General features: G+C 42.4%; 1 protein-coding gene across 3 annotated transcripts; it reads left to right on the top strand.

Annotated features, from left to right (window-relative positions):
• Window positions 1-140: 140 nt before the first annotated feature.
• On the top strand, window positions 141-23,829 carry dtx3lb.2 (deltex E3 ubiquitin ligase 3L b, tandem duplicate 2). 3 transcript variants are annotated; one of them, XM_057361707.1, is made up of 8 exons: window positions 141-395; window positions 970-1,034; window positions 10,585-10,629; window positions 13,817-14,060; window positions 18,653-18,774; window positions 18,966-20,447; window positions 22,502-22,719; window positions 23,271-23,829. In XM_057361707.1, exons 2-8 carry the CDS (start codon window positions 1,002-1,004, stop codon window positions 23,338-23,340), a joined length of 2,214 nt encoding a protein of 737 aa, XP_057217690.1. In that variant the 5' UTR covers window positions 141-395; window positions 970-1,001; the 3' UTR covers window positions 23,341-23,829. The 3 variants fall into 3 exon arrangements, with proteins under 3 accessions (XP_057217690.1, XP_057217691.1, XP_057217689.1); XM_057361708.1 differs by lacking the exons at window positions 141-395; window positions 970-1,034 and adding an exon at window positions 6,272-7,791 and having other exon boundaries at window positions 23,271-23,828; XM_057361706.1 differs by lacking the exons at window positions 141-395; window positions 970-1,034; window positions 10,585-10,629 and adding an exon at window positions 10,819-12,306.
• The last annotated feature ends 412 nt before the right edge of the window (window positions 23,830-24,241 follow it).

Below are 24,241 nucleotides of genomic sequence, written 5' to 3'. Positions count from 1 at the left end.
TGTATTTACTGTAGTGCAGATCCCCTACTGCTCTGATCATAAACCCTGTGGTGTCATTCCCACTTTTGCCACTGGGGAGCCATCATCTCGCTCCCTGCTGCGCTTTCTATTTTCCTGTTTGTTCCAAGAGCCTTTCAGGTTTCGCTGTTTGTGCAGCTACTCTTCTCATATTTCTTATACAAAGGCGCTGTTTTAAATATTAATAAAATATAATGGCAACCTTTACATTGCAATTTCTAAACTAAATGCACAACAATACATTGTAAACACAAAACATTGTTGATACGCTGCGCCTTTCGAAAACTTTCAGTTTCGTTATCCAAAGCAAGACGTACAGGTTAAACGACGTTCGAGGTTGACAGCTCGTGACTACGTTACAGAGCTTACGATCTTGGGTAAGTACAAAATTAAAATGATACTAGTTAATAGTTAATTATGACTATTTCCTATTCTTTTATTTAGGCCTACTGTTGTTAACACGGCTGTACAGTGGTAGATACTCGAAATGAGCTGCGAAGCGATAGTAAAGGGAATCATTTAAACCGACATCTATCTACATTTAAACTAAAAGCTTAACGAATAAAAAACACCGAAATCTATAATTAGTTACTGCATCCTTCAAACACTTGACTGAAACTTAAAAACTTTTTCTTCCTAATAGGCCTACGTAAAATATAAATCCATCTGTTACTGTAAAACGAAAATGAAAGTTAACAATGCCTTTTGAAAAGAAAACGTAGACAAAACATAGGCCGCCTACAGGTATTGCTCATTTGGAAACTTAATTATTCAATACATTCAATAAATGTAATATTGCCATTCTTGCAAGATTTCACATTGAACAGTTTCTTAAATTTGACCAATTTGCTAAAAAAGACTTATCAACAACTAAACTGCTAAGCTTTTTTAATGTTTTATTGTATTGCATGCATTTTAGTTAAATGTATATTCATTATTTTTTTCTGTCAGTTTCAGTTGCTGTTGTGTGCAGAACATTCATAATGTCAAATGAGTCAGAGCCAATGGATGTTGATGTGAGTAACAATGCAAGACCTTCTTAGTAAGCGCATATAAATTCAATATTTAAAGTAAAAAACGAAAGAAAAACAGTGAATACACAGTGTACAAGTTCTGTAGTCATTGCAGAACAATGCACATCAATAACATGCTGGAAAGTCTTGGTTTGTGTTCTTAACTGACAGTTCAGTGTATTACCACTGAAATTCCTAATAATTCATCAGACCTCATATGATCACTTTACTAAAGTTCTATAATGCTAGCACTAGCATGCGCCAAAAATGATGTAGCTTTTGTGCTCATGTCAATCTTCAACCAGACCACCCCATAAAATGCATCAAACTTTGAATCCTATTATGCCTTATTCTGAATTTTGCTTTTAGGGTGCACTAGAATATGTTTTCATGCTTTGTTGCTTAAAAACACATTATTTTTCACATATCTTTTGACTGCAACCTTTGTCCATTCTGTCAAAAACTGTCTGTTTGTTCTGGTGTGACTGGTTAGGCTAACAGTCTATTGTGATTGGTCACTTTAGATCTCATGTCCAAAACGTCCCTCCCCTTACCATATCTGCGAGCTTCTACTTCTCATTCTGTTGTGATTGGTCACTTACTCAGAGCAGGTGTTGAAAATATCCGGCCCCTTACCATAGCCTTAAGATTTAGCCCTAACCAGGGGCGTTTCTAGGATATAAACCCATCAGGGGCTGATCCTTAAACATTAGGGGCTAATGTAGGGAATTTGGATTAGGTTGTAAGGGGTATTCTTTTCAAGGAAAATATGCTTTGCATGAACGTTTTTATGCAATACAGTTTATTAGCAAACACAAAATAATCACATAAATTTAGATTTATTCTTCTCAAGGAAAATATGCTTTGCATGAACACATTTATCCAATATATTTTATCAAACACAAAATAATCATATGTAACTTTATACATCTGACCCATCGTTATCTATGTCTATTTACCTATGTCACACAGACCTCTCACTGACCTCACATGCGCAACAGGCAACATCTGTGCATTATCATCGTAAAAAGAATGCATCACAAATTGACAACTTTTTTTGCTATCTTTGCATTGATTTTGATTAAGATTATGCCGCAATAGCAGAATTACGGAAAACTGTGTGGGCTTGTTGTGATAATCCGGATTTCCCTTTCTGTCGGTCTCTCGACATTGTGTAGGTGGATCAGTGTGCTAATTCCGCCTCCCTTCTTCCCCCACCGGGCAAAGAATAGGCATTCCATCCATCACTAAGCACTTCCTGGTGGCGGGCTGGGCGGAGCAGCCCTGCCTCCTCAGGCTGGGTACCAGTTGAGTTATCTAGCGTATAGCTCTAACCAGACCTAGTGCCCCACGCGAAGTAACCCCCCAGCAGGGTGGTTATGTCTGATATATCCTCATGATCTGGTTCCCCTCTCGGTAACCCATGACCTCCCCTAGGTGGGCCTCCACATCGCGGTATTCCCTTCAGTCCGCACATTCGCACTCCCCTACCGGCAAGACCATGTTGGTGTCTCCACTAAACTCCTCCCTACGGTAGGAAGTGGCCTCAGTGAGGAAAGGGCACTTCCCCAGTGGCCCTTACAATACCGGGCGGCTTCTCGCCGTTAGAGAAACAAGGCCTCTGCCCGTGACGGCCTGTGGCAGGGGCTTCCCACCTTTCCAAAGCTCTGGGACCCCCTACCTCTCCACTGGATGGTTACAATTTCGCACTAGCGCTCACGTCTGACACGTTTTCAATAGGAACCCCATCTGTCGGTTCGACAACGTCGAGAGACCGACAGAAAGGGAACGTCTCAGTTACGTATGTAAACTCTGTTCCCTGATGGAGGGAACGAGACGTTGTGTCGAGCCGACAGATGGGGTTTGACTTGAGAACCTATCATCTTCTGATATTTTAGAAAAGGCCAATGAAATTGGCGAATGAAATTTGCATGCCGGACTCCGCCCCGGATATCCGGGTATAAAAGGAGGACAGCGTTCTGCATTCATTCACCTCTTGGTTTGAGGAGCCTGAGAGCATCCCTCGACTGCTGCGGCGGGCGGCCAGCGTTGTGGCAAGAAGGACACAACGTTTCGTTCCCTCCATCAGGGAACTGAGGTTACATCCGTAACCAAGACGTTCCCTTTCTGTTGGTCTCTCGACGTTGTGTCGAGCCGACAGATGGGGTTCTATGGAAAATACCACAGCGCTGTGCCGTGTCACAATCTCTAGCGGAGCGAAGCTGACTGGCCTGGGCGAGTCAGACGTGAGCGCTAGCGCGAAATTGTAACCATCCAGTGGAGAGGTAGGGGGTCCCAGAGCTTTTGAAGAAAAGGTGGGAAGCCCCTGCCACCGGCCGTCACGGGCGGAGGCCTTGTTTCTCTAACAGCGAGAAACCGCCTGGCACCGTAAGGGCCACTGGGTAAGCATTATTCCCCCATGGGGGAAAAACGCTACAGAGACCACTACCTACCGTAGGGAGGAATTAGTGGAGACACCAACATGGACTCACCATCAGGGGAGAACTCATAGGAAAATGTGAGGACTGAAGGAGTTAACCACAAGGTGGGAGTCCACCTAGCGAGGTCATGGGTTGCCGAGGTGGGAACCATTCATGAGGATACATCAGACGGAACTGCCCACTGGGGGGGGGGGTTACCACGTCTGGAGCACTAGGTCCGGTTAGAGCTATGTGGTAGATAACTCAACTGTTCCCCGGCCTAAGGGGGCAGGGCGCTCTGCCCAACCTGTCCCCAGGAAGGTGCTAGTGATGGATGGAATGCCTGTTCTTTACCCAGTGGGGAAAGAAGGGAGGCGGAAATAGCCGCTGACCCACCTAAGGAAGGGGGGAAGGGCTTTCGCAGGCATACGCCCTACCGGCTGCCGGTCTTACATGTTGCCCTGCAGGATGCGGGCTGACACCGGTTCCACGCGGAGGTTGTAGAATCTCGCAAAGGTGTTGGTTGTAGCCCAACCCGCAGCTCTGTAGATGTCTGCCAGAGAGGCGCCCTGAGCCAGTGCCCATGAGGAGGCTACACCCTGAGTGGAGTGTGCCCTCACTCCTAACGGGCAGTGGCGATCTTGAGATCGGTATGCCGTAGCGACGGCATCCACGATCCAGTGCGCCAGTCTCTGTTTGGAGACAGCCCTCCCCTTCTGCTGACCTCCAAAACAGACAAAGAGCTGCTCAGAGCTTCTGAAGCTCTGCGTGTGGTCCAAGTAGAGGCACAGTGCGCGTACTGGACACAACACGGACGGGGTTGGGTCTTCCTCCCCAGTGCACAAGCGCCTGCATGTTCAACACCTGGTCCCGGAAGGGAGTGGTGGGAACCTTGGGCACGTAGCCAGGCCGTGGTCTCAGGATCACGTGAGAGTCTCCAGGTCTGAATTCTAGGCAGTCCGTGGACACAGAGAATGCTTGTAGGTGGAAGCCCCCCAGGACAACTTCCAGGTCCCAAGAGGGTGTGGAGCGCGGACGAGGCGGATTCAGCCTTCTCGCGCCCCTAAGGAACCTTATGACCAGGTCGTGCTGTCCTAGAGACTTGCCAGCAACTGGTTCGTGATGTGCGGTGATGGCGGCAACATACACTTTCAGTGTGGGGGGTGAGAGGTTTCTCTCACCTCTCTCCTGTAGGAAGGACAGCACGTTCCCGATCGAGCATCTCTGTGGGTCTTCTCCGCGAGAAGAACACCAGGACGAGAAGAGGCGCCACTTAAGGCGTACAGCCGCCTAGTGGCAGGGGCCCCTTCGTTCCGTCCAGGGGCCAGACATGGAGGTTCCAGAGGTCTGGCCTCAGATGCCATAACGTGCCCTTCCCCTGGGAAAGCAGGTCCTTCGTCAGGGGAATCGGCCAGAGGGGAGTTGTTGTCAGAAGCACCAGCTCTGAGAACCAAGTCCGGTTGGGCCAATAGGGCGCAACTATTAACACTTGATGCTCCTCTTCCCTGACCTTGCACAGTGTCTGTGCAATGAGGCTCACTGGGGGGAAGGCATACTTCCGCTTGTCCCGCGGCCAGCTTGGGCAGGGGTCCCTCGGTCAGGGAGTACCAAAGCGGGCAATGGGTGGAGTCCGGGGAGGCAAACAGGTCCACCTGTGCCTGGCCGAACTGCTCCTATATGAGCCAGACTGCGCGGGGATGGAGTCGCCACTCTCCGCGAGGCGTCGACTGACGAGAGAGCGCGTCGGCTATCTGGTTCAGGTTGCCTGGGATGTGTGTGGCTCGCAGGGAGCTGATCACCTGCTGACTCCAGAGGAGGAGGTGTCGGGAGAGTCGTGTTAGCTGACTGGGCGCACTCTGTAGTCAGTCACGCTGTCATGGAGACAGAGTCGAGTTCCATACCGAGAAAGAGGATGCTCTGCACGGGGTGAGCTTGCTCTTTTCCCAGTTGACCTGTAGCCCCAAATGATCTAGATGCCGGAGCACCAGGTCCCTGTGTGTACACAACAGATCTCGCGAGTGCGCCAAGATAAGCCAGTCATCGAGACAGTTTAGTACCCGCACACCTCTTTCCCTGAGGGGAAGGAGGGCATCCACGATCTTCGTGAAGACCCGTGGAGACAGGGACAGACCGAAGGGGAGGACCCTGTACTGATATGCCCGCCCCTCGAAAGCCGGGGGAGGATCGAGACATGAAAGTATGCGTCCTTCAGGTCAATTGCCATGAACCAATCCTGACATCTGACAGACGTCAGGATGCGCCTCTGCGTGATCATCCTAAATGGCAGCTTGTGTAGGTGCGTGTTTAGTGCTCTGACTGAGGTAGAGGGGATGCCCCGAAACTTGGGCGGGCGTGTGGCGAACTGGATCGCGTAGCCGAGACGGATCGTCTTCCCTAGCCACCGAGACGGTCTGGGAAGCCGAAGCCAGGCTCCCAGGAACCGAGACAGGGGGACTAAGGGTTCGATCTGCTTCATCGTCCCCACGGGGGGTGGTTCGATGGCTAGCAGTACAGATCCCTCGCCGTGGGGAGGCCCCCGGGGAGGAGATCGGCTCTGCTGTTTTTCCTGCCTGGCGATTACACAGCTCAACGCACTGTCTGACTGAGAGTGCTGAGGGCGGGTGATTATACTCATCGTTGCGCCTCGCCATGACGCAATGTCGAGTTGCCGTCCACTATCGTGCCGAGGGTGGGAGCGGCTGTAATGACAACCCAGAGAGAGAGAAAACTCCTTTGTAAGTGTGTGCTGGGGGCGGCTCCTGACGGGGTGATGATCTCCTCTTCGATGTCTCTTCCGGGGGGTTGCCTGAGTGGGGGACGCCGGAGCTGGAGGGCGTCAAAGAGGACCAGGGCTGCTGGGAAGCAGACGGGTGCACGGGACTCGACGGCCGAGGGCGGCCGAGTTGCGGCAGGGGAGGATATGCTTGATGGCCTCTGTCTGCTTCCTTACTGTCGAGAACTGCTGCTCGACAGTATTACCAAACAGCCCCCCCTTGCGAGATGGGTGCGTCGAGAAAGCGAACCTTCTTGGCGTTACTGATCTGTGCAAGGTTCGGCCAGAGGTGTCTCTCATGGACCACAAGTGTGGACATCGCCCGACCCAGGGCCCACGCGGTCACCTTGGTCGCTTGTAGAGCGAGGTCGGTGGCGGCGCAGAGTTCCTGCATAAGCGCTGGGTCGGTCTTACCCTCGTGGAGCTCTCTCAACACCTTGGCCTGGCAGGATGGCCATAGCGGGGAGAGGAGGCAGCTTAGCCCGCAGCAATGCAAGCTCTCGACACCAGAGATGGCGATAACCTACATGCTTTGGGCGGGAGTCTAGGTCGAGTCCCCCAGGTGGCCGCCGCCTGTTGGCACAAGTGCACCACGGCGGCACACTCCACCTGGGGGACATCGACGTATCCTCTAGCTGCCTCACCCTCGAGGGAAGAGAGGGTGACAGAACTTTGACGTGGACGTGCCGAAAGGGGGCGTCCCAGGTCTCACTAAGTTCCTCATGCACTTCCGGTAAACACGGCACTGGGGGCGGGCTTGGAGCCGCGCTCAAACCCGAGGCACCATGTATCCAGCCGCGAGCGCCGGGAGAGGCAGTGCGGGCACTGCAACCCAACGCTCACGGCGGTCTGGGAAAGCATGGCTGACATTTCGACGTCTGCTTCTTCCTGGGCTCGACCCCCCGAGGGATGGAGCTCCGAGGAATCGTCGGAGTCGGATGGCAGTACGTCACCCCCCGATGCTGCAAGGGACATCATCATCATGCATCGTTTCCGAATACGTGGTTGAGGAACAAGACAGTGGGACCGTCTCCTGGGGAACGGTCAGACGAGTGAAACGAGGTGCGAACGGCCCGTGAGCCAGTGGCTGGCAGATTAACGCTCACAGTAGTCCTCATATCACCCTCGCTGCTTGCCGGAGCAGACGGCAGGGCCGTAGCCACTGCCGTCACAGAATGGGGAGCGGACGAGGTGGTGGCTGAGTCCCGTGGGAACACAGCCACCCGTGAACGCAACGTCTGAATCGTCAACCGCCCGCAGTGTGGGCAGGACGTATCCACAACGTCTGCCCCAGCGTGCTGGAAGCAGACATTGTGTCCGTCCCCCTCCTCGATGAGTGTGTTGCACCCATGAGAACAGCGGGACATGCCACGCTGGAGAAATTTGCTCTTTTAGAAGAAAAAAAGGAAATGCCTCGAATACCTCTGGAACTGCCGAGACGCCCAGGGGAGAGTCGCTGCAGGAAGGGACTGTCCACTGCACCACGTCATAGATTCCAGCAGGAAGATAGATCCGTGAAGATCGCTTAGAGAAGATCATCAGATGCACAGGCTCTGAAGACCAAAAGGTGAATGAATGCAGCACACCGTCCTCCTTTTATACCCGGATATCCGGGGCGGAGTCTGGCATGCAAATTTAATTCGCCAATTTCATTGGCCTTTTCTAAAATATCAGAAGATGATAGGTTCTCAAGTCAAACCCCATCTGTCGGCTCGACACAACGTCGAGAGACCGACAGAAAGGGAACCCGGATGGTCTACTACTTCCGCCAAGATTTGTGAGTGTGGATCGGATGGACACTTCTCTATCCCATGATGCCACAGGAGCTGAGCAACGGTCAAATTTCAAAAGTAAATCAAATAAATATAGCGGAAAACTTTAAGGCGGGCATCTGTTTTTAATGTAAGTGCCAACAAATTAATTTCTCATGACTGAACTGTTTTTTATCAACGCTCACGTATAGGTTGTTGTTAATTAGTGGTTGACCGATATATTGCCTAGGCCGATACATCTTTCCATTTGGCCGATAGATTCTCCAGTTTGGTCACGTTAGGGCATTAGCATTTTGTTCCTTAACCCCTCCTGTAAGGCCGCAGTATGGTCCATCCGTCCGCGTTCAAGTGCCGTCCGCATGACACAATTTTCATCATCAGAAGGGTCCGCGGTCGTCCACACACCCTGTCCACGTGCAGCCCTTTTTTGAGAAAATGTGCCGTGTACAAGAACGCATGCGTGAAAAAGTGCACTAGTCTACTAGGGATCAATACACACACAGAAAGTGTGCAGTGTGCCATTGTCGAAGAAGAATGATACAAAACCAGCACGCTGAAACCAAGAACATTAAACTAAGAAGGATATCCTTCTCCATACTGTTTGGTTGTTGTTCTTGCTGTTTGCTCGGATTGTTTGCAATGGCGAATGACTTCCTCTATCGTCAATTTGCCGTGGGTCTGTTAATGATGCGACTCAGCGCTGCCCTCTGACGGTCTGGCAGATCACACAAACTCATTTGTATTGTGCATGTGTTGAACTCGGGCGTCCGCGCTAAATCCGTGATGAGTAAGCTCAGGAAGCTGTTTGTGTGCGAGACGGACGTGGAAAGTCAAGTATGCCCGGGCCTTTACACTGCACGCGTGTCCCAGAAGCAGCTCTCCACGCCGCCTCGCTAAAGATACGCACCTAGTCTATTTTGTTTTAAGTGTAGTAAAACCATGGTTAATTTTAATAAGGGAACAAAGCATGACTCATAGCATTGAACACAACAATATACCAGACAAACATAACGATTTAGCCAACTTTCTTATGGTATAACCCTCAAAAATCATGAAAAACAGGAAAAATTAAGAAAAACAACGTCGGACAGGCAAATCACGTGGTCTCACGAATTTAGCCGCTTCGCATTTGAGATGCTCCTGGTGTAGATTTGCACCGTATTGAGGACGGAAGAAAACCTCGCCGGAGGCATAACGTGCCACAGATGTGTGCGGTGTAAACAAGGGGTTAAGATGATGGCTACACTCGACCCCATGCCGCTCCCCACAAACCGGTTGACGCACAACACCAAAACACAGCGAGAACAACCTGAGAGCAGACTGCTTAGTTCATATGCTATATAAATGCTCCCGCAGCACCACAATGCCACACGCCGACCAGCCTGCACGGTGCCGAACGAAATCAAACACTCAAAGTCAGCGTGTGACAGACATTGAAATAACCAATCATCGGCTGTGTCCCAATTCGGGGGCTGCGTTCTTTGAAGGCTGCGTTTTAAAACCGATTGCGTCACAGCAGCACGACTGAAGGCTGGTAGGCTGTCCTGATTCAAAGGTTGCTACGAAAGTAGCCCCAAAATGCAACCTTATTTCCGCAGGTTTTTAAGGATGGAACGAATGAAGATAAGATGATAATAGATATATTTTATGTGTATTCCTTTATACGGCATTCTATATACAAATGACATCAAAGTGTGTGACAAAACCTATTGTCAGCTTACGTTTTATGTATATTTTCCAGCAACATTCATAACTGTTTTATAAATCTTTCAAATCAGATGTCATGCTCACCGCTTCCAGGTTCAACCGCTTTATCAGATGCTGTTTTATTATTTAATTTCTATTAATCAGATGCCATAGGAAAACAAAACAAAACAAAAAAACTCATGGCATGATTTAAAACTTTATTTTAGTTATTGATGTTGGAGATTCCGTGAGCCTGTAGCGCACACTTGTTATTATAAATGTTTTAAATGTGTTATATGAATAACAGTTCTCATAACGGCTGTTTAAATAATATCCTCTATAAAGTGGAGGCTTCGACCCGGAAATGATGTTCATTACATCCTAACAAACGAATGCTGTTCAGAAAGCTCAACACGCGTGCAGCCCCTTCTCTGTGAAACCGGGCCTTCAACTCTTTAACCTTCAACTATTTATCAGCGCCACCTATCTTACAGGTGTAAAATAAATGTCAATCACTCATATACCCCCTCATGTAAAAGAGTGCAATGGTACGTCTGCCATTTGCTTCGCTTTTTGTATGGCAGTAAATATGAAAGGGCCTTAGAAGAATACTTCACTCCAGAAATTCCATTAGCCTATATTTTAATCACCCTCAAGCCATCCCAGGTGTATATGACCTTCTTCTTTAAGTGGACCACAGTCTGAGTTATATTGAATAATATCCTGGCTCTTCCCAGCATGATAATGGCGGTGGATAGCGGCCATTATTTTAAAGCTCAATAAACGCATATATCCGTCAAAAATATATACTCTCATGCCACCCCAGATGTACATATGACTTTCTGGTTTTGTAGTTAAAAAAAATGAGATCTAAAAAAAATATGCTGTCTCTTTATGGACAGGTGGTGAACACGATCCAAAATGCTGACAATGCTGAAAGTTTACAGGTAAGTCATTATGGGCTTTTTTGTGGTTGTACAAAAAAGGTCTTCAGACTTGTATGATATTTGACATGCTTAAAGTATCATAAAGGTTTCGTGCTTTGCATACACTTTACAGTGCAATTAGGGTCTGACAGCCACAGCTGCTGTTCACTTTACATTCGGGTGAATAATCCCTTTAATATATAAGGTGTTTAATACCAAGAATAAAAGCATTAAACACAATATCTAACAACATACATGAATCGCAGGGAGTTCTCCCTTTTTAATCTGTTATGAATTACTCACCCTTATGTTGTTCCATAACCGTAATATCTCCATTAGAGGACCCATTGGATGAAAGTCAAATTTTCTCTGTATTTAAGTGCTATAATCGGGTCCCCGGTGCATCTAGCAACCCAGAAAACATGAAAAACAAGATCCCAGTAACTTTGTTTTGATGAGCCTTTCTCTGCAAGCAAGTGAGATATCGAGCCGTTCAGATTTTGCTCCTGTTGTGACGTAGACGCAGGTTCTTATTATAATATTACCGCCCCTTAATCTACACAATTCCACCCACGGCGCTGCCGCTATTATTGTTTTCACAAGCGACAGCGGTGTACGTGACGCCATGGCTAAAGTTCGTGGACAACATGCAACATGCAATGTAGTCGCTGCACAGAGTCCTAACCTCGGAAGAGACAGGAGTGGATTTATTTTATTTTTAGTGGAAATCCCCCAGAAACCATAAGTAAAACCTGCTTGTTTGCGCGAATCACTTCAAGCCAGAGTGCTTTTTCAACCTGGGACAGTACAAACAGGATTAGCTTCAAAGTTGTTCCTCAAGAGGGATCGAGACTAACTGAACGAGACAAAGCTGCCGATGTAAGTAATATTTATCAACAGTCTGAATTGACGTACTTGTACAGTATATATTGGAGGATAACGTTAGCATATGATAGCGAAGGGAGCTAAGTCAGTCATGGGCTAAATAGACCATTCAAAGCCAGTGTTAAACTTACTCTATATTTATATATTATTTGGCAAATGGGCACTTGGAGTTTAGCTGTATGTATGTTAAAGGAGGTGTGAATTCGTGAAATCGCAATTTTAACCCGAGCTTTTGTTATATAAGAGGGAATCGTATTCATGCGAACATCATGTAAGTGTCAGAACTGAAAACACCCTTGTTACTGAGATTACAACTGTAATTGACACCAGGCCCAGCGAACGCCAGGTTCTGGAATGCACCTATCTATGACGACATTGATAGGTTGAACACCGTCTCCACAGAAAGAATATCAACGACTACTTCTCTAGCCCTGCCCACTGGTTCGCGCATGACAATTCTGAAGTAACATAAGTGGCGCGGAACCAGATAGAGCGAGCAAGCAATAAACAAACATGCCGTTAAAGATAGCTAAATATTGTGCCATCCCTGGTTGTGGAAGAATACAGTCGCTGCATAACCTTCCTTCGGATTCCGATATTAGGAATGCATGGTTAAAGTTTATTTTTAAAGACGTGGTTAAAGACGTTCCAGCTCATGTGGGAAAAACATGGAGCGTTTCTTCGTTTCATTTCTCTGAGGATTCCTTTGTGAACAAGGCACAGGTCGACACTGGATTTGTGGAGAGACTAAAATTAAAAAGCAGTGCTGTGCCGTCAATATTGGATCCGATAGGAATGGCGCAGCAATCTTATGTGAGTAAAAAATGTTTGTACTATGCGTCACTATTGGTTTGTTAGAGATCGCCTGATGTGCCCTGAGCCCTATTCGCACGAGATAGTATTACCTGGGGACCTCTAGTCATTTGTATTAATTGCAGAGGTTGCCTGTGATCTTAAGCCCATGCAAATCGGGATTTCTGTGATTTGGCAGGCTCATATATCATTTTTCAAGGTTTTATCCACCGTTTTCGAATAATGGAGGCTGTTTTGAAGTGTTTTGGTATTATTTCAAATAAGTCAGTAAATTTGAGTAAAATCATCCCGTGCGAATGTGTCACATGAAATACTGATGTGGGGAGGTAATTTATAAATCACACGAGATCTCCAGATAATACTAATGCCGTGCGAAAACTGTGAATGGTGCTAATGTGTAACCTAATGTTACGTCTCTAACCAAATTCCAGAAGGCTCCAACTATGCAAACTGCTATCCAATCAAAGCAGTGGGCGTTTACTTATAAAGTCTTCAATGCGGCACGCCCATTAAAACCGAGCGTTTGCAGAGCTGGCCTCAAAACCTACTAGTTATGCTCTCACGTTGTGTGTGTAACGTTATAACTTGTCAACGACAAGTGCTAATTCCGCTGAGATCTGCAGGTGCGCATTCTGTGGATTTTAGGCAAGCATACACGCACAACGTGAGCGCTGTTTGCTTTGACAGATTTTTTAGTCTCAGGACGAATGATTTGAGACGTTTAAAGCAAAACTAACTGCAGAGGAGTTCAGGAAACATAATTTAGCTAAACCATTGCCATGGCAGCACTACAGGTGCATTGTGTTGACACGCTGGACGGAAGGGGGGTGGGGTGCGCTGTAACATTATCATTTAAAGAGACATGCACCAAAACGGGTTGCTGTGAGCATAGCTGTTTTTGACAAGGCAAAAAGGGTTTTTGTTTACACAGCCATTGAGTGTTTTTAAGCAAAATATGTTCCAGACGTTTCATGAAAACCCTAATAAATCATATCAACTTGTTGAAAGTGATCATTTAATGAGTCCTTTAAGAGCTTTCTGACTCCCTCATAGACAGCAACTTTCAAAACTCCAGTGATTTGTCCTTAGATTTATGATGTGACGAGAATATTTTTTGTTTGGAATAAAATAAAAATAACTGACTTTATTCAACAATTTCCTGACTTCCGTGTCAGTGGTAACATAGACCATTTTTATTGATGTCTTTATTAACTTTCTGTGCTTTGATTAAAAGTTATGTTGCTTTATGGGGCTCTCGGACCTCATCAAACCTTCAAATCAAATCTTAATTTGTGTTCCAAAGATACTGAGGTCTTATGGTTGTGCAATGACTTGAGAGTGAGCATTTCATGACAGAATTATCATTTTAAGAGTTAGGGGAACTTAGAGAGAGTTAAGGCATTTTTATTAAAAAATCGAAGTACAATAAAGTACATACAATACAGTATATGTGAATGTGAGAACAATTAGTAAATTATCTAGAACTGTATACATGTTTTGTCTTTAACAGGACATGGAAACATCATGTAATGAAAGAGCACAACCCTCTGCACCACTGGACACTGCAAAAGTTAAAATCAAAGTGGACTGGAAAGACCAACGTCCAGAAAGATGGTTAAATTGCTATCAAATAGCCCTTCAACGCTGGTGTAACTCTGATTTGTCCAAAAACATTGGAAAATGTGAAGTCCACAGTGTTTCTCTCATGGCCGATGACCCACTCTGTGCAGAGGTGCAGATAATACCATCAAAAGGTGACATATTATAACTGCTTTATCATTTTATGTTGTATTTTGATACATAAAAAATCTCCACAAACGGGAATTTTTAAAAATTATTTATTATATTACTATTGATATTTACAGTTTAAAGTCCCTGTGAATATTTTTTTTATGTATATATTAAGTCCCATATTTATTTTTTTGTGCTTATTACTTGTTTTGTCAATTCACTTCAACTGCCAACAGTGGCACACACAGAAAGTGGATGATGGGTGGGCCTCTAAAAGTGTGGGAGTGTGGGTGGGGCGCAGTAATTAGCATCACCCTATGTTTTTCAGCCTGCCTAATTTGGAAAGAAAAAAGTTCATATGACGTTATTCAATCTAACAATATTATGTGGCAAGTCTAGAATGACAGATAAAAACAAAAAAAGCTGCATACCAACAGCATGCACCAACCGATTTAAAAATCCGAATAAAAAAAATCACATAGCTTTGGAAACGACCTGGGGTGTGTTTCCCAAAAGCAGCGTTAGCCAACTACATGAATGGTTGCAAGCTCGCCGTACCAGCAAAAGTGCAACGATTCACGTGTTTCCCCAAACCATCGTTCAAATGAACACTCGCAAACAGCATCGCAAAGTTGTGTGGTTGGAATTACAACTTCAGAGCTGTATAACATGTAGACATACATAGATCATGTTTTTGAGCAAAATAAGCAAGCAACATGCATTTACATTCATGCATTTAGCAGATGCATTTTTACAAAGCAACTTACCGTGCATTGAAGCTTTAGATTTTATTTGTATGTATGTTCCCTAGAAATCAAACCAAAGACCTTTTGTCTGGACTTTTGCTGTTACTATGTTCCTGTGACTATCTCACCTTCATTCCCAGATGACTTAGGATTTGTCTGAATCTGCGAACATTACACCTACGAGACTATGTGGTTATGGTTGATGGTGTCTTTATGGTTGCCAGTTCTTTTTTTATTTACTGTTGGTTACTAGGTTACCAATACCCAGGGCTGTACAGTGCGACATATATGTCACATGTGCAACGAAAAAATCGGTCTGTGCTAAGAATAAATTAGCCAGTGTAGCACACATGTGATACAGTTTGGCAGGTGCATTGACACAGATCTGCGTGTTTGTGTGACTTGTGTTTGTCCTTGTGCTTGTTTGTGTGTGACATTAAACAATGGTGCACCGCTATTGTACCTAGTTTTAGTCTATGATTCGAGTTTTCCGGCTGCATTTAGTCCATATACAGTAAGTAGATGCGGAGTCATGGATTTGAAATCCTGTTTTTTAGACATGTCATCTGGGTGTTGTGGATATCTGCGTGTATGAACTAGCCTACACAGTTCGTGATGCTCGTCGATTTGTCTGTGTCTGTACTAGGTACTCTGTACTAGGACATGGATACATAAACTTCATCTCCAGAGATGCTCTGAGAATTTACAGGTACATCTCAAAAAATTTGAATATCATGAAAAAGGTCAATATTTTTTGTCACTCATTTCAGAAAGTAAAACCCATATAGTATATAGATTCATTACACATAGAGTGAAATATTTCAAGCCTTTATTTCTTGAAATTTTGATGATTATGGCTTACAGATAATGAAAACCCAAAATTCAGTGTCTCAGAAAATTAGAATATTACATAAGATAAAAAAAAAAGTTTTTTTAAACAGAAATGTCAGGCTTCTGAAAAGTATGTTCATTTCTATGCACTCAATATTTGGTTGGGCCTCCTTTTGCATGAATTACTGCAATAATGTGACGTGGCATGGAGGCAATCAGTCTGTGGCACTGCTCAGGTGTAATGGAAGCCCAGGTTGCTTTGATAGCGGCCTTCAGGTCATCTGCATTGTTGGTCTGGTGTCTCTCATCTTCCTCTTGACAATACCCCATAGATTGATCTTATGTAATATTCTTATTTGCTGAGACACTGAATTTTGGGTCTTCATTATCTGTAAGCGATAATCATCAAAATTTCAAGAAATAAAGTCTTGAAATATTTCACTCTGTGTAATGAATCTATATAATATATGGGTTTCACTTTCTGAAATGAGTGACAAAAAATATTGACCTTTTTCATGATTTTCTAATTTTTTGAGAAGTACCTTTATTTTATGAGCATTTTACTGTTTGAGTGAAGCTATCTTTAAACACACCAAATACTCAAGCGCAGGGGTCTTCAACGTTTTTCGGGGCAAGGACTCCCTAGATGAGAGATGCATGGAGCAGGGGACCCCCTTGTACTAAATGTGTAAATGGAGCTATTTAAATAGAAACAACCCTTATTGTCTCACAGCAGTATTATGTTAAGAAATTACATTAGCACTATTATGTTATTGTTGCACATAAACTAAATACTTTTCTGTGTATTATTTTTGTTTTTACTATAGATTATTTTAAGGGATTTGCAGCATCAAACATTTTCATTGTACTTTGAGATGGACAATTAAACATTTATTTGAACCTTAGTTTTTATTAATGAGATGACTGACCCTGGTTAATGGCACACAGACTATTCTAGTTGAGGTACTAGGGGTTGTCTCTGGATGCGAAAGAAATCAGTGCAGATTTAATGCATTCTGTTGTAAAAGCAGGCCGTTTTATTAAGTGTCATTCTTTTTTTTCCTTCCGCTTCTCTGTGTGTTGCAGAACGCACCGTTATTTTATAATTCTGAGCTCCGTTGTCTTTCTGTTACGCAAAAATTAACACGAGTTTTTTTTCTGCAGAGCATCATATCAGACTAAGGAGAGCAACATGTTGCAACGAGTCTGCGTTATTTTCGGGGGAAACTTGTTTGATGTGCACCATCAGTACACGCTGAGCGTTTTATTGATTGTAAACACGTACGATAGTTCTCTCAGAGTTAACAATGCAGAAGCGGTGCCCTACTGAAAAATAAATATACATTTATTTCATGCTAAGTATACTGCAAATCCATTTACATCTTATGTACTTAATGAAAACACACTGCGATTGTATTTGTGGTATACTAAATTGGTATACTTAAAGTCTGCTAAATTGGAACAACTAATTTTGTACTTAATATACTTTAATTGTGCAGAAATAGTGCTGAAGTCCAACTAAAGATACATTTAAGTGTATTTGATTGTGCTAAAGTGGAACTATTGCAAGTAAACTTCAGGTTCACTTTAAATATCTTGCACTGAAAGATTGATTTTATTAAAAAATCATAAAAAACTTTCCCAAAAGTGACAGTAGAACACATTTTTATTAAAACAAAGGCTTAATATGTAGAAATGTGCATTGTGTATAAATAGTTTGCCAAATAACGTTTAATTATAATTTTATATCAGTAAATCATGTCAGTAAATATGTTAATACATTTAAAGTATACTTAGCATGAAATAAATGCATTTTAAATGAATTGTTTTTTTACTAGGGTGTGGTGTCATTTGGCTGTCAAATTAGCGCTTTACAGCTTTAACAAATTTGAACAGAAGTTCAGAAACATATGCGAATGCACTTTATTTGCATGCAACTCCTTTCATGCCCATTTTTATCGGAAGGGAGATGATGCAGATGTAACGTTTCTTCCGTTGCTTGCTTCCGCTGCCGTAATGGATGTTTTGTCTGCACGCATGCAGGTTAAAATTGCAATGTGCGGGAGCTTCAATGAGTCTGCGCGGCCGTGCACGTGCGCAGCTTAAAGAGGACATTGGTTGTAATATTTCTGTACCCATGCTTTACATTTTTTACCAAAAGATGCCTGTGAGTAAACAGTAATTAGCAGACCCCTTGCAGTTCCACCGCGGACCCCCGGTTGAAGACCCCTGCTCAAGTGTCTTCCCGACGACCTGTCAAAATAAAAGTCCTGTTAGCCTGAAAGAAGAAAAATACTGTATTCTTTTCTTTTTGTACGTCTCATTTTAGGAAGAGCATTACTGGAAACAGTGAATGTCTGGCCACTGTCTGAGTCACAAATCTCATTTATACAAAACCAGATTTCTGTTTATTTTTTCAGATCATGACATTTTGCCTGCCTGCCTCCAGCAACTCGTCTTTTTCCAGAAATAATCATACAACTGCATCTCTCTTTTATAAATGTGATCAAACTAAATACTCTTCGAAGATACAACGTTTTCAATACTACTGTATAGGTACTCAAGATTAATATGAGATTGGCAGAAACTGCGTGTGTTACTCGATCTTTAACTTTCTCATAGATAGATACAGTATTTAGTCCTCATGATGGCTACACAAAAAAAAGTTCTGCTACTTGGAATTTAGATAGACAGAAATGTTGGCGCGAAGAAGAGCATAACATTACTACTGGCATTACGTAATTTACTAGACAAATTAGAACATTAGAATAGAGTTCTTATGCATAACAAACAATTCAAATTTGAAATAACTATTGAATTTTTTAAAAATAATGTATTTTCATGGATCTGACAGGCTGGGCAAGCTGTCAGTCCCTCCCCGGCCTACCCTTAGCTCTGCCACTGACTGTCATTCTGCTGCCTTATATACTTTTCTAGATCAAGTTGAAATACAGTGGAGAAAATTAGCCACACTCTCTATTTAACCATAGACTTCCAGATTACTTTAAAGATAAATTTGCATTTGTATTTCTTTGAAGCTCTTGGATTTTTTAAAAAGAACCCAACTGCAACATTGAAGTTCAAGGATTATAATCTAAGTGTGACTGCAACGATTCTACTGGATGAAACTATGCTGGATAAGAAAGATCCATCACCAAAGGTAATTATGTGACTGAGGACATAATTATATTATATTAATTACAAACACTGCGAATAGTAACTGTAAACATTATATTAATGTTCAGGCTCTTAATGTAGATAATTAGCTATAATTCGCTATTTTAATTATATTTGAATGTATTATTTTGTTTTCTGCCTGGATGTGATAACATCTTTAATGGGTTTTAACAGGCGAACACCACTTTGACTTCTGGGGTAGCAAACACTGGTATGGATGTTTCTGAAGTGAATAGTGTTTCAAATGGCACTGACACCATGAAAACTACTGAAATGACCACAGAGACAAACTCAGCTGCATGTACCGTCCCCCTCTATCTGTACTGGTACATACATCATGCTTACAAAAATGAGTTGGAGCAAATTAATAAACGGCATGGAGTCAACATTTCTTCAAATGTGTCAATCTCATTTGAAACTACCCCAAGCACAAACCCTGATTCGGTGTCCAAAGCCTCAGAAGAGCTTCAGAAGCTTGTTCAGAGATGTGGGGCTAATTTTACTGATGTCACTATTCCCTTTACTCAAAAAGACTCAGATATTGTCAAGGAAACCATGCGTAACAGCCAATTAGAAAAGACAAAGGTGACGATGAGCTTTTCTGCCAGTAATGTCCAGGTCTTTGGACCAAAAAGGATTACAGACATGATAAACCGAAAGGTAAATGGAACAAGACCAGAAGGCCAATCAATAGGCAATGCAAATGAAATGGGTGAAGTTAAGAATGTTTACCAACAAATGACGTCTTCCTTGGACATGGACATGAAGGATCTTCAAAATCAAATTGAGATGGATAAGATTCATTGGTTTCTGATTAACGTTTCTTATGAAGAACAGTTATTTAACCTTCAAAGTAAGTTTGGAGTGTCATTTCACGGCGAAGAACTGAAGAACAATTTAACTGTTAAGGTGAGAGCTCAGTCCAAAGGAGGTCAACATACTGATCTTGAAAATCATGCCATGAGAGCTTTAATACAACTCTATCAGAAACTTGCCTTGGCTACTGTGAGCTGTGAACTTAAAGATCCCAAAGATACGGATATTGTGGCAAAGATTAAGGGGATACTTGGCAAACAGCAATATCGTGTTGCTGCAGTGGATGTTTATGGTCCCTGGAGGCTTGTTGGACTGCCAGAGAACCTTGGCCCAACAATGAAAGATATTGAGAAGGAAATTGGAAAGAGTGTGTTTGATAAAGAAACAAAGAAATTGATTGGTTACTCAGAGGACATCCCTCAAGGAAGAGGGATCACATGGGAATACACAACAACCTATGGACAAGGAGCAGCAGGTGGCCCTCTACAAGATGAGACAGGTCCTGGTTTCAGTGGAGAGTCACAAGAAAAAGGAAACAAAAAGTCTAGACATGACAGTAAAGGTGCACAGGATGAAGAGGACAAGTGTGTTATTTGCATGGACAACTTTAACAACAAGGAAAAACTGAAATGTGGGCATGAATTCTGTAAGGACTGTATAGAGCAAGCAGTAAAACACAGTGGATGCATCTGTCCTATCTGTAAGATGGTTTTTGGGAAGGTAGAGGGAAGCCAGCCTGATGGAACAATGCATGTTTCAAAAAACAGATCAAGTCTTCCTGGTTTTCCCAAAACTGGCACAATTGAAATATATTACAGAATGCCAGATGGTACTCAAACGGTAAGAATATACAAAATTATTATTGAAAATATTATTTTAAGAAATCACTTGACATTGCTGGACAGTCACATTTTGATTTTGGATGGGAGTGGTGCAAGAATGTGTTTGTACAAGTATTTGAATAAGCTACTTTTAAAGGGGTCATATGGCGTGAACATGTGTTTTTCTGTGTCTTTGGTGTGTTATAAGTTGCCCATGCGTGTATTAGACACGTAAAATTGCAAAAATTTAAGTGTCGGAACAAAAGATGCATTCCATATAAAAGCGAATGCTCACCCAGACCTGCCTGAAACGCCTCGTGTGACCACACCCCCACTTATGTACGTCATTTTGTGGTATGACTTGACTAAGACCGCCCAAATGTATACGCAAGTAAGGTGGGCGTACTTGTAAATCTCATTGTATAGTCGCCGCCGCAGCCATGTCATGGAGACGCTGTGTGTTTCGTTGTGAAAAGAAAGCCTCTTTGTTTGCCCTTCCAAAAGATGAGACAACTAAAAACGAATGGTTACATTTTATTTACAATACTGTTCCAGTACAGTACAATCCGAATATTCAAGTGTGTGCAGCGCATTTCACAGATGATTGCTTCATGAACCTGGGAGAGATCAAGGCCGGCTGTGCGCGAAAGCTTTTGTTATAAAAGTGGGGCAATTCCAACCATTACAACTTCGCAAGGACAGTCTGGCACATCAGATTCGCAGTATATTTTCATTGTAAAAGACTTTGTTACGGACTAACGTGAGTTAAGTTTGTCGTGTGTTTGTGATCTGCAAATACAGACACGCGAGCAACGTGAAAAAAGACAACATAAGTCCTAATAATCAATCAGTAAGTATGTTCCAACTAGAGGCAACAAATGTCGTGTTTATAATGGGGTTTATTGTCTTTGTTGAGTCGTGACGAGACATGGCGTAACACTGGTTGATCACTAACGACAAATCTTTATAACGTCGTATATGAAAGGTAAAACAGTTAGCTACAGTTTTTAACTATATAACATAATATTTTTTAAAAAACCTTACCAATCCTTTACATCCTGCTCAAGTCGCGCTGGCAAAGTTGATGTATGATGTATGTAAGTTGATGTACGAATTGATAAGGAAAGTACTGAAGACATTTTATCACCTGTCAGTACAATTGCTTGTGAACATGATGTTCCGAATATGGTAAGAGGCATTACATTTCCGTCACACGCTTGCAGTATTCGACCAATCACTACGCACTGGTTAACTGGCCAATCATAGCACACCTCGCTTTTCAGAGCGATGAGCTTTGTTAAAAATCTGCGCGTTTCAGAGAGGTGGAGCAAAGAGGAGATACAAACATGCACGGTATGTGGAAAATACAGCGTTCCCTTTCTGTCGGTCTCTCGACACTGTGTCGAACCGACAGATGGGGTTCGTCCTTGAGAACCAATCACGAACCCCATCTGTCGGTTCGACACAACGTCTCGTTCCCTCCATCAGGGAACCGAGGTTACAAACGTAACTGAGACGTTTTTGAACCTTAAATCGTGTATACACATTGCATTACATTTAAAACAAATTATAATATTTGTTTTAGCCGTGTCATATGAGTCCTTTAATATTGTTACTGAAAGCCATTTCGGCCTTATTAGTATGAATTAATACAATGTGAATTGTACAAAAACATATGATTGGTACACTCTAAAAATATGGTTCTTTAAAGGTTCTTTAAGAATGGTAAAGGTTCTATTTAGAACCATGTCTTCTGAAGAACACTTTTTCTGCTGAAATGGTTCTTTGTATTGGGAAAGGGCTCTTTGTTGCCGCCTTAACAAGCCCCACCCCAAACCTTAACCATCACAGGGGCAAATCATACTAAAATATTAATTAATATTTATTCATTTACAAATTGAGATTGTGTTGACTATTTTACTGGACACAGCAGTCACATGACTAAGTTGACAAACATTTATATAGTTATTTCCTATAAGATCAAATTTTGTTGCATTTTAAATTACATCATTATTTTCTTGATGATCGGTATGATGCCTCACAATATTTTTCTTATATATTTTTTTTTTTAAGAAAAAGCATCCAAATCCTGGACAGCTTTATCATGGGACAAGTCGCACTGCTTACCTGCCTGATAACCAGGAAGGAAATCATGTACTCAAACTCCTGCAGAGGGCTTTTGACCAGAAACTGATTTTTACTGTTGGAACATCTACAACCTCTGGTTTAACAAATGCTGTAACATGGAATGACATTCATCATAAGACAAATAAATCTGGTGGACCTGAAAAGTAAGAGATTATTAAGTGCTCTCTACAAGAAAATCTTCAGTTATTCTTTAGTTTCTAATATATCAGAAATATCTGCTGTTTCTTTAGTAAAAAACTATACCTGTCATATTTGTTGTCACTTGACTTAAATGTTTTCCATAACCTTATACATCTTTTGAACTGAATATGTATGCTTAATATTTTTTTTTTTACAAATTTCAAACATTTTTATTACATTAATTTACATTTTATTTATATTTGTTTTAATGATTTGGACTCAATAATGAAGAAAAAGCAACCAATAAAAGCTTAGAATAGATTAATAGCCTTATGTCTTTAAAGCATCTTATGGTGAGACCTTAAAAAGCCCAAGTACTTTTCTTAAATTTATAGGCAAAACGTGACTATTGAACAGCCTAAAAATAAGACCATTTTCATTTTAGTTTGGAAATTTGAGTTTACTATTCTTCTAACATGTGGAAAACAATATTAATAAAGAATGATTAAGTCACCCTAAACATTTGACCGGTAGTTTATCTGTTTGAATTAATTTCATTATTTTATATCCACAGCTATGGTTACCCAGATCCGGACTACCTGAAGAGAGTGAAAGATGAATTGAAAGCCAAAGGCATTGAATGAATAATGACACATGCTGCATTTGTGTTTGTAAATGAACAAGGCACATTACACACTGTATAGTCAATTGGTCATTATTGCAAAATGAACATCATCGATATGCTCAAGATCATATATTATCTCTAATCACATGATCAACATTTAGTACCATTACACAAAAATATTTGAGACATAATTCTTTGCTGCTTTGAATGTCATAAATGTCTAAATATAGTTATTTTGGTTTTGGTTTGGTGTTTTCAGATCTGTCTTAAAGTTTGATATGCATATAACAGTCTTTACATCAAATCGTTCTATGTCAGTTTTTCTTCTCTAAATTAGCATGATGTTGAAAATATGAATATAAATATGACTAGTAGCTACTAGAAGTAAATAAAAATAGAAATGTATGACATGCTTTAACATGAGGATGACAAGAGTAATGGACATGGACATCCGCTACTTTCATGCTATCCTTAAAATAAAAATGTTTTTTTATGTACATAATGAGTGTCAGATTTTTTTTAACACTACATACAGCATACTGTAGAATATGCTGTTGACTTTGTCATAATATAGTAAATTAACGTTTTTTAAACATAACATTTAATAGCTTTTTATTGATCTGAAGTTCTCTTGGTCCTTAACCAACGAAGTCGTTTGTTTGTTAACTTCTAATATGTTTGATCCTAGAGAACCTTTGGTACTTAATACAACACACAACATTGTGGGCCTGACATCTTTTATAGTCTCAATTACTACCTTATGTTTACTATCATTAGGAGTTTTATGGCTGCCAGTGTTGACACAGGAAAATAATTTAGCAGATATATTTAAATGATTGGCCTATTTTGAAAATAGACACCTTACACTGGTATTGTTCTTCCAGACTACCTGGATTAAACTAAAACACATTGTGCTGGCG

This window comes from Triplophysa rosa, linkage group LG20, assembly GCF_024868665.1.
Source record: "Triplophysa rosa linkage group LG20, Trosa_1v2, whole genome shotgun sequence".
Lineage (NCBI taxonomy): Eukaryota > Metazoa > Chordata > Actinopteri > Cypriniformes > Nemacheilidae > Triplophysa > Triplophysa rosa.
Note: the sequence above shows the minus strand (reverse complement) of the source record. Positions and strands in the feature narration are given on the sequence as shown.